This window comes from Perca fluviatilis, chromosome 14 (genome assembly GCF_010015445.1).
Source record: "Perca fluviatilis chromosome 14, GENO_Pfluv_1.0, whole genome shotgun sequence".
NCBI lineage: Eukaryota > Metazoa > Chordata > Actinopteri > Perciformes > Percidae > Perca > Perca fluviatilis.
The window spans coordinates 26,327,369-26,337,694 of record NC_053125.1 but is presented as its reverse complement, the minus strand read 5'-3'; the positions used below and the strand labels follow the sequence as shown (position 1 = coordinate 26,337,694).

At 45.4% G+C, this 10,326-nt stretch overlaps 1 protein-coding gene across 1 annotated transcript; it reads right to left on the bottom strand.

Annotated features, from left to right (window-relative positions):
* Positions 1 to 2,422: 2,422 nt before the first annotated feature.
* On the bottom strand, positions 2,423 to 9,263 carry LOC120573643 (fibrinogen alpha chain). Its single transcript, XM_039823528.1, has 4 exons — positions 9,129 to 9,263; positions 4,098 to 4,281; positions 3,858 to 4,003; positions 2,423 to 2,863 (listed from the first exon to the last, which is right to left on the bottom strand). Exons 1-4 carry the CDS (start codon positions 9,219 to 9,221, stop codon positions 2,546 to 2,548), a joined length of 741 nt encoding a protein of 246 aa, XP_039679462.1. The 5' UTR covers positions 9,222 to 9,263; the 3' UTR covers positions 2,423 to 2,545.
* Between the last annotated feature and the right edge of the window lie 1,063 nt (positions 9,264 to 10,326).

Below are 10,326 nucleotides of genomic sequence, written 5' to 3'. Positions count from 1 at the left end.
CTAGTCATTGAACAGAGGTGATAAGAGCTTTCGCCAACATGCGGAACCAGAAAAAAAACATGGTTAATGTGTAACAGTGTGACAATAGTATATTCACAGTCTTTAAAGTCATCCAAAAGGGGGAAAAAAGACAGTTTGAGGTGTTTCAGATGTACATTTTTTTGTCTCAAGTTAATGTTTGGTTGACAAATACGAGCGGTAAAAAGTGAGAGGGAATACAACATTTTCCCTAAAAACATTACAGTACAGTTATGACAGAAGATAGAAAGTGAGAGATTCACGTTTGCCCTTAAAAACTGTTTGAATTCATACATTGTTACATGTTTTATTTCCCGTTAAAGCTTTAGTGTGTAACTTTTTGATATAAATGAACGTCTGTTACATTCAAGCCGTTGCCAAATGAGCTGCTACATCAGCTCCACACAACTCTGGATTTCTCAGTATGACTATGTTCAGAAGATTGTGGCGGCCGGTGACTTTCGAGCGCAGAAACTCAAGTGAAGATAATGACCTCTTCTGAAGAGTCCGTCATGTCTTTTTAATCCTCCGTGTCCTCCTTGGCTACTAGCAACTGCGTGGAGGAGGGGTGCGCGATCACAGAAGGCCTGTACCATGTGAATGCAACAGTGGTGTTTTCATTGCTAAGAATTCCTCATGGGGGCGACATAAACTACGCACTACAGCTTTAAGTTTGGCTAATATTTCATAAATGCTAGTTTTCCCACGATAGGGAACTGAACGTTGTACCTCGCAGAACACGGGAGTTGCTGGTCTATTGGTCAGTTAGTTTGTGTTATTTTGTGACTTGAGTTTACCAAAAAATAAAAAAAACAAGCCCACTCTTTTATTTTTTTATCATGTTGCAGTAGCCAGTTTAAGCCTACAGTTTTGCACTTTAAAGCTTTACTGTACGTACACACCGCCGCCGACTTGAGCTTCTAAAGATACCGGAAGTCATTCATTTTCAATGGAAGCTGGCTTCTCTCAGCTGCAAGGACCGTCAGATCTGTTGGCGTCGCGTTTTGGGCGTTTTGACCGTCAATCCGAAAGTTGAACTTTGGTCAACTTTATGGTAATGAGCTATGATGCGGTTCAGCGGCAAACGCCAGCAACCAATCGGAATATATACGTCCTTTACGCTGGCTGATCCCAGAGAAACATACGATGTAAACTTTTGTTCCTACCAAAACATTAGTTCCGTGAAAATGGAGGAAAAGCACATAATCGCCATTGCTGAGTTCCCCTATCAGTTATGATATGACGTTGTTTGCGTATAGGGACCAGTAAACGTTACCTGCCGTCACATGGTCTCTAAACAGTCCGCTCACGGTGAAGTCCTGCACGGATCAACAGCTGGCGGCTGCTCGCTCTGCCTGCATTCTGCTGCGGTTCAGCGGCTAATGAGCGAGCTAACTGCTAACAGACACCGCTGCGACCAACAAACAATACAAATTCTGTCCTTATATATGTAATTTATAAAAGGTTTCTAGTGTCAGTGTATTGGCCGTGCAGCGGCTGCTTGTGCTTTGTCTTCAATCATGTGTTGAACACACAGAATGCTGCCACGTCAGAGCGGCCAAAGCGTCAAACAGCTTCCCCGTACTTTTTGACAAGCGTCCTTGACAGGGCGGCCAGAGCTTCTTTGCAGCTCAAGTCGGTGGCGGTGTGTACGTACAGTTAGTGCGTAACTTTTTGATATTAATAAACGTCCGTTACATTCAAGCCAAATTAGTTGCTACAAAGCTAATTAAGACTATCGGCTCCACACAACTCTCTCTGGATTTTCTCAGTATGACTATGTTCAGAAGATTGTGGCGTCCGGCGACTTTCCCACGCAGAAACTCGAGCGAAGATAATGACCTCTTCTGAAGAGTCTGTCATGTTTTTTTAATCCTCCGTGTCCTCCTTGGCTACTAGCAACTGTGTGCAAGATCGCGAAAAGCTTGTATCATGTGGACGCGCCGACAGTTTTGTTATTATTACTAAGAATTCCTCATGGGGGCGCCAGAAGCTACGCACTACAGCTTTAATAGCGTCACCTTCCTAAAATAATGGCTTAAGTCATTTTTTGCCTAAATCATCTCCTCATGGTGCTGGCCACATCTGGTACAATTGCCTACATCCTCATTTCAACAGGTGTGATTCTACTCCTTTAGTATAATGGCCTACGTCAAGCATGTGACTTAGGCTTAGGTTTGTGTTTTCTGAAAAACCTGAAAAAATGACTTAGGCCATTATTTTAGGAAGGTGATGATATGTAAACCTTTTTGATACACAGACAGTCAAAATAAAATGAATGCTCAGTTAGATTTTTGGAAGAACATAGTTTAGATACAATCGATTAAAGAACACTGGACAAAGTGACTTTTAACATTTACCGAGAGTAAGTGTGCACAGAGAAAGCATGGTGTTATACAAAATCAAAAATCAAAACAGTGATTGTGTTTATTTGAATAGACCCCTTTCAATCCCAAGTTACAAAGTGCCGTTGAAAAGGAAAAAAAACACCCATCCTTTACTTCCATTGTGAAGTGTCAAACCTGCCTCAGTCCAGCTCTGCGGGATCCAGAGCCTCCAGAACGACCCGGTTCGCTCCGAGGTCCTCAAACTGGGTCAACAGTTCTCTCCAGACCGTTGGGATGCTCTTACACTCTGCGGACCGTGCCGGGCTCACATCTACAGGCTGAAGCTTGATACGTGGGATGTGTTCCGGAGGCGGTGCGGCCTTCCTTCTCTGGTTGAGAGCCCGTTCCATCTCGTCCATGTCCATTTGAAGTGTTTGATAGCCAAGGTCATCGACGCTGAATGGTAACACCGCCTGGCAGGACCCATGGCAGGCTCGCAGCTTCATATCAACATCCACCTGGTGTCGTAAATCAACGCTCATTATATTATTCCCCTTTAAAGTGTATGTGGTTACTTTTATACTATTATAACAAGGGATATACAGCCGAGTCCCTCACTCTAAATCTGAACATTTCATCAATCAATGCACACTAATGTAAAAATGTCAGAAGGGCATTTGTACCAAGCCACGAAAAAGTTTCAATATTTCGTAAAGTTTCAATGGGATTTGAAAGTTGAATAATTCCCAGAACGTACGACAGATGTGGAACATTTTAAAGTTTGAATGTATGAGGCTTCATTTAAATTGTTACGTTTTGTTTTTTTAAGCAGAGTTTTGAGCCAAAAGCGATCTCCGTGAAAAGGTGTTTTTAGCTCCAGTCGAAGAACTAATCTCTGTCTAAACTTACACGCCCAAACCAAAATATCTCATCTACATTCTGGTATACTGGGCATAAACAGGATGCATTGTGTATACTCTGCCCGCTGCTGGCAGTTGCCATGGTACGTTAGTAGCTTAGTCTCAGAGAATGAGACGTCGTGACTGATAAGATCCAATCAGGCGGCGAAACCTTGGCGTCGGTGTTGCCAAAGGCCGTTGAGACTGCAACACAACCCCGCAGATTCCAAACCAAAACGGGTCACAAGTGTTTCCAAATGTCTCCGGTTTAGGGGCTCGGAAACGCAAGAGCAGGGGGAATGAGAGGGGGAGACACCAGAGCAGGGAGGAATGAGAGGGGGAAATGCCAGAGCAGGGGGAATGAGGGGGGGAAACGCAAGAGCAGGGGGAATGAGAGGGGGAAACGTAGCAGAAGATATTCCTTTTTAAACCAAAACGTAGCGATGTAAATGTAGCCTGAATGAGTAAATAGTAGTTGAAAATGACTGAATTTGTCAAATTTGAACATTCTGTCCATTCATTTGAATGGGCAAAATGTCCCAAAAAATGTGTGATGTAATGATGTGATATCACACAAAGGGGTTTGATCTAGTTGAATGTTCGTAAAGCTCACCTCTGTTCGATACAAGTCCTCCATTTGTTTCCGGACGATGCCGTGTAGCTCCACGAGTTTCCGGGACATCCGTGACGACCGTTTCCGTAGTGACGTGAGGTTCCCGGCCAATCCTTGGGCGCGTTCCACGAACGTCCGCTCCGACACTGGAGACGAATGCCGTTGTTAATCAGCCAGCGTTACTTCAACCAAACCCGTCTTTATTTTGGTCCCGGACACCAAAAAACAGACCCGTCTTACCGAGCGCGTTGGCGATGACTCGCCGGTTGTAGCCGTAGACGCGCGTCATCGTCGCCATGGACTTCTCCGCCGCGTCTTCGTACATCTTCGCCGTTGTACACACCTTCCTCAGTTTCCTCTCCGCCTTGCTCTCCATCTGCGAGATCAATCCCTGCAGTCTGCAGCCAGACGGGCATTTAGAAACCTTCGGAGGGGAGCACAAGTTTAATAATGTATCGGATACCCTTTTCCACCAAAGTTAGAGTGTATACGCAGGGGTTTTAAACGTGGGAAAACCGGCTAAATAAAATTGAAGATGACTAATCTCCCATTGCCAGTAGACGAGTACACCTTTCTGTTTCATATCTGGTGTGTCACCTCGGGAAAACAGGGTTAGTTAAACCGTAGAAAGCAGCATGGAGGCCAGTGAAAATGTTACGGTGGTTACTTCTTTTTCATATCTTAAAGGACAATTCCGGCGCAAAATGAACCTAGGGGTCAATAACACATGGGTATTAAAAAGACAGTTTATAAAGACAGTAGCGTTCACGTATACAGGCAGGCGCCATCTTGTTGAGCTATGTTACTGGTTACAAGGTGTTCGCCGTTCCACTGCTCATGACTCCCGAGTCATGTTTTCCCGAGATGGTGCCCGCCTGTATACGTGAACGGTACTGTCTTTATAAACTATCTATTTAATAAACTGTCTGTACACTTACAAGTTCTCAATGCTTCGGTTTACATGTAGGGACCCTCATTATGCTACCGTGGACGTGTGGTGCTATTTTGAGCCTTGTCAATGGTGTAGAAATAGCTTTATAATATAAATATATACATATTTTTATTAATATTTCTTTTTACTTTCGCGTGGCCCTGATGACTAGCATTATAAGCTAATTAGCAGTTTGTCCTAAAACTGGTCACATTCGATTAGTATGAAAACATATCCCAGAGAACGGTCGACTCTGTACCCATGTGTTATTAACCCCTAGGTTCATTTTGCGCCGGAATTGTCCTTCAAGAGCTGCAAATATTAATCAATTATTTGCCAATTATTGAAATAATCTGCAGCTACTTTGATAATCGGTTTGAGTCTTTCTTTTTATGAAAAAAAAAACAGTAAAACTTCTCTGATTGCAGCTTGTTAAATGTGAATATTTAGTGTTCAGTCTAGATTCTTCTCTCCTCTGGAACAATAAACTGAATATCTTTGATTTGTGGACAAAACAAGACATTTAAGGACGTCGTCTTGGGCTTTTTTGGGAAAACACTGATCCACATTTTTCAAAATTTGTTGACATTTTAGAGACCAAACAACTCATCCATTCATCCCGAAAATAATCCACACATTAATCGACATTGAAAATAATCGTTAGTTGCAGATAGGTTTGGGTATTGTTTGGATTTTTACGATTCCGATGCCGAACCGGTCCTTTTAAAAAGATTCCGATTCCTAAACCGATGAAAAATGACATCAAAGAAAGGCTCTTTTATAGAGTTTATTTAAAATTTTAAACTATTTAAATTCCATCCATCCATCCATCCATCCATCCATCCATCTTCGTCCGCTTATCCGGTGTCGGGTCGCGGGGGGAGCAGCTCCAGCAGGGGACCCCAAACTTCCCTTTCCCGAGCAACATTAACCAGCTCCGACTGGGGGATCCCGAGGCGTTCCCAGGCCAGGTTGGAGATATAATCCCTGCACCTAGTCCTGGGTCTTCCCCGAGGCCTCCTTCCAGCTGGACGTGCCTGGAACACCTCTCTGGGGAGCGCCCAGGGGGCATCCTTACCAGAAGCCCGAACCACCTCAACTGGCTCCTTTCGCGCGCAAAGGAGCAGCGCGCTCTCCGAGCTCCCCGGATGACTGAGCTTCTCACCCTATCTCTAAGGGAGACGCCAGCCACCCTCCTGAGGAAACCCATTTCGGCCGCTTGTACCCTGGATCTCCGTTCTTTCGGTCATGACCCAGCCTTCATGACCATAGGTGAGGGTAGGAACGAAAACTGACCGGTAGATCGAGAGCTTTGCCTTCTGGCTCAGCTCTCTTTTCGTCATAACGGTGCGATAGATGGAATGTAATGCCGCACCCCGCTCGCCCGATTCTCCGACCAATCTCTCCCGCTCCATTGTCCCCTCACGAACAAAACCCAAAGGTACTTGAACTCCTTCACTTGGGGTAAGGACTCATTCCCTACCTGGAGAAGGCATTCCATCGGTTTCCTGCTGAGAACCATGGCCTCCGATTTAGAGGTGCTGATCCTCATCCCAACTGCTTCACACTCGGCTGCGAACCGATCCAGTGAGTGCTGAAGGTCGCAGGCCGATGATGCCATCAGGACCACATCATCTGCAAAAAGCAGCGATGAGATCCCCAGCCCACCGAACTGCAACCCCTCCCCAGCCCGACTACGCCTCGATATCCTGTCCATAAATATTACAAACAGGATTGGTGACAAAGTGCAGCCCTGGCGGAGGCCAACCCTCACCTGAAACGAGTCCGACTTACTGCCGAGAACCCGGACACAGCTCTCACTTTGGTCGTACAGAGATTGGATGGCCCTGAGTAGAGACCCCCTCACCCCATACTCCCGCAGCACCTCCCACAGTATCTCCCGGGGGACCCGGTCATACGCCTTCTCCAAATCCACAAAACACATGTAGACCGGTTGGGCATACTCCCAGGCCCCCTCCAGGATCCTTGCGAGAGTGAAGAGCTGGTCCGTTGTTCCACGACCAGGACGGAATCTGCATTGTTCCTCCTCAACCTGAGGTTCGACTATCGGCCGAAACCTCCTTTCCAGCACCTTGGAGTAGACTTTACCAGGGAGGCTGAGAAGTGTGATACCCCTGTAATTGGCACACACCCTCTGGTCCCCCTTTTTAAAAAGGGGAACCACCACCCCAGTCTGCCACTCCTTTGGCACTGTTCCAGACTTCCACGCAATGTTGAAGAGACGTGTCAACCAGGACAGCCCCTCCACACCCAGAGCCTTGAGCATTTCTGGACGGATCTCATCAATCCCCGGGGCTTTGCCACTGTGGAGTTGTTTGACTACATCAGTGACTTCCGCCTGGGAAATCGACGACAATCCCCCGTCATCCTCCAGCTCTGCCTCTAACGGAGAAGGGGCGTATTAGTCGGATTCAGGAGTTCCTCAAAATGCTCCTTCCACCGCCCTATTACCTCCTCAGTTGAGGTCAACAGTGTCCCATCCTTACTGTACACAGCTTGGATGGTTCCCCGCTTCCCCCTCCTGAGGTGGCGAACAGTTTTCCAGAAGCACTTTGGTGCCGACCGAAAGTCCTTCTCCATGTCTTCTCCAAACTTCTCCCACACCCGCTGCTTTGCCTCTTTCACGGCAGAGGCTGCAGCCCTTCGGGCACTTCGGTACCCTGCAACTGCCTCCGGAGTCCTCTGGGATAATATTTAAATTCACCAACATATTAACGTTTTAAAGTACTTCAATGTATAATAAGAAAGTGAAAGTGTGATCATTTTATGTCCGTTTCGGAGTGACAGAGGGAAAATATTTCAGTTGACGCATTAAGTGGAACCGAAATGAGGAACCGAAAATTGCGTTCTAATCCGGTCCGAGTGCTGCTTGCGTGAAGTTGGACAAAATTTGTGGCTGAGATGACAAAGACTCTCAGAGGCAACAAGAGCCGTAGCATTGTGCCAAAAAAAGGGGCGAGAATGATCGTGTGCACCCAGGTGTTATGTTTCCATCACTGCCAATAAACTTAATTTGTCCCGAAATGAATGCCAATTGAAACCTTTCTCCCATTTTTGTCCAACAGGAAAGGGGCTTGAGAGTTTGCACATGGGTTGGAGACCAATATCTGGATTTGTACTAAATGTCTGGCATGTGCTAGAAGTCGGATCTCAGTTATAGAAAAGCACTATAGCAATAACATAAGAAACAGGAAGACTGAAAATAAATTTTCTTTTCTTTTGTCTTTTGGACTTTTTAGTAGGGATGCCCAATATATCATTTTTAATCCTCATGGCGCATATCAACTGGCGAAGTAAACACATCACGAAAGGCTGGTGGTGTTGGTGTTATTTGAAAGAACAGTACAAAAACTGCCTTTTATTTTCAATTTAATCAATTTGTTCAACAAAAAAATGTTGGAAATGATTTTTCAACAAGCAATTTGTTGTTATTTTAGCAGAATACTAAAAGCAGCAGAAAGGCAGAACAAAGTACAGTTTAAGATCTGTTTATCGCAAGTAATATCGTTATCGCGATATTCAATATCACTGCATATATGTACTGTATATCATTGCATTATGGCATATCTCATATCACTTTTTAGACACTTATCTTGAACTAAAATATCCAGATTGCAGAAGCAAAGTGACATTTGCTTCTCACAGTCAGAGGGAATTGATTTATGAATCCATCTTTATCTAAGAACGTGTTTAGGAGCATGGGTAGAAAACACTAGCCTCGTGAGACCGTCCTGATCTGGCGAGCTCCAGTTTTCTACTCGCAGATCAGTCTGGCATCTTGAGACAGAGAAAATTTGGAGCCGTTCGCCCAAACGACCGACCAATCAGCGTTGGTTTTGAGGCGGGTTTAGGTGTGACGCAACGAGAAGCAACCGTTCAGTCTAAACAACGTGGCGGCTTCCACGGATGAGATGAGCGTAGCTATCACGGAAGTTTTATCTGAATTAGAAAGTATTCCTTCACTGGAGGCTTTTCTTGGAGGAAAAGATGTTTTTGCTCTTCTCCCGACTGGTTTCGTCAAGAGTTTGATCTGATTGGTTGATTTGGCCCGTCTATCACCAACATAGGTGGTGATAGACAGATGGTTTATCCAATCAGCTAACCAGTATTTTCGCCCCTTCCCAAATGTTCTCCAGATGGATATATCGAGCAAATGCCAAGCAATCCATCCATTTTTTGGTATTCTTTATTTGTTAGCAGAGCAACTTAACACCCTGTCGTAGCTTAAAAAAGCTCCCCTCACATTTCCTGAAATTACCTTACCTTTACGAGAAAACAGAGTTATGACTAAATGATTGTGTGTGATACTGGTTTCTCACCCAGTCATCGTCCGAACACAGAGCAGCGCGTCTGGTGTCTCCGACAGCCTTGATTCCTGAATGTTGGGGTCTGACTGGATGGCTGTCGGCCATCTTGATTCTGCCGCTTCAGCCTCGCGTACAAACTGCACACAAACAAAACAAAAATAACAGCACTGTGGTCAGTTCACCTTTAGTATCGTAATGCCAGACCTTCCTCCCCAGCTCGCGGAGGGAGGTCTGGCTATCAATCAACAGCATTTCGGGGATGGGAGAAAAACGTGCTCTGGTTTATTGGCATTTCTTTAAACCAATCACAATCGTCTTGGGGCTGGACCGAGCCCGCGGTGCCGCTGCAAAATAGTCTCTGGAAGGAACTTGTTTTGGTGGAACATGTGTACGTTCAAAAGTTGTTTTAGTCGTGCAACAGAAAACTCAGATTGGACAGATAGTCTAGCTAGCTGTCTGGATTTACCCTGCAGAGATCTGAGGAGCAGTTAACCAGAGTCCTCAGAAATCCACCGGAGTTTAGAATGCCAAGAGGAAAATGCCAAGAGGAAAGTAACGGACATCCGGCGGCACCAGAGCAATCCCGGAAGTGGAACATCGCCGATAAAGACTAGTTTGTCTTCAACTAAGCTCTAAACCAAACATGACGCTGCATAGATAAAGTGGCATGTTGTAAGAGAGTTTTGGAGAGGAGGACAAAGATATCATGGCAATGTTTTATAGCTTTAAAGGTCCCATGGCATGAAAATGTCACTTTATGAGGTTTTTAACATTAATATGCGTTCCCCCAGCCTGCCTATGGTCCCCCAGTGGCTAGAAATGGTGATAGGTGTAAACCGAGCCCTGGGTATCCTGCTCTTCCTTTGAGAAAATTAAAGCTCAGATGGGCCGTTCTGGAATCTTGCTTGTTATGAGGTCATAAGGAGCAAGGTTACCTCCCCTCTCTCTTTGCCCGCCCAGAGTATTTGGCCAACCCATGAGAGAGAGGCATCATGGCTTTCAAATGAGCAAAGTGGCAGTTGGTCAAGGCCACACCCCCACTCTCCACCTTGCCCCTCCCTCTCTCCTCCTCAATAGCTACAAGCACAGAAATGGCACATACTAAGGAAAGCTCATTGTGGGACTGGCTCTAGTGGCTGTAATTCTGCACCAAGGCTGAATTTCGGGAAAGAGACTTCAGATACAGTATTAGGGGACCACTAAGGTCTAT

Coding starts and splice junctions, on each gene's coding strand:
- LOC120573643 (XM_039823528.1), bottom strand. CDS start 9,221: ATGGCCGACAGCCATCCAGTCAGACCCCAACATTCAGGAATCAAGGCT. Junction 4,282..9,128: donor TGTGTTCGGACGATGACTGG/GTGAGAAACCAG, acceptor TCCCCTCCGAAG/GTTTCTAAATGCCCGTCTGG. Junction 4,004..4,097: donor AGTCATCGCCAACGCGCTCG/GTAAGACGGGTC, acceptor ATTCGTCTCCAG/TGTCGGAGCGGACGTTCGTG.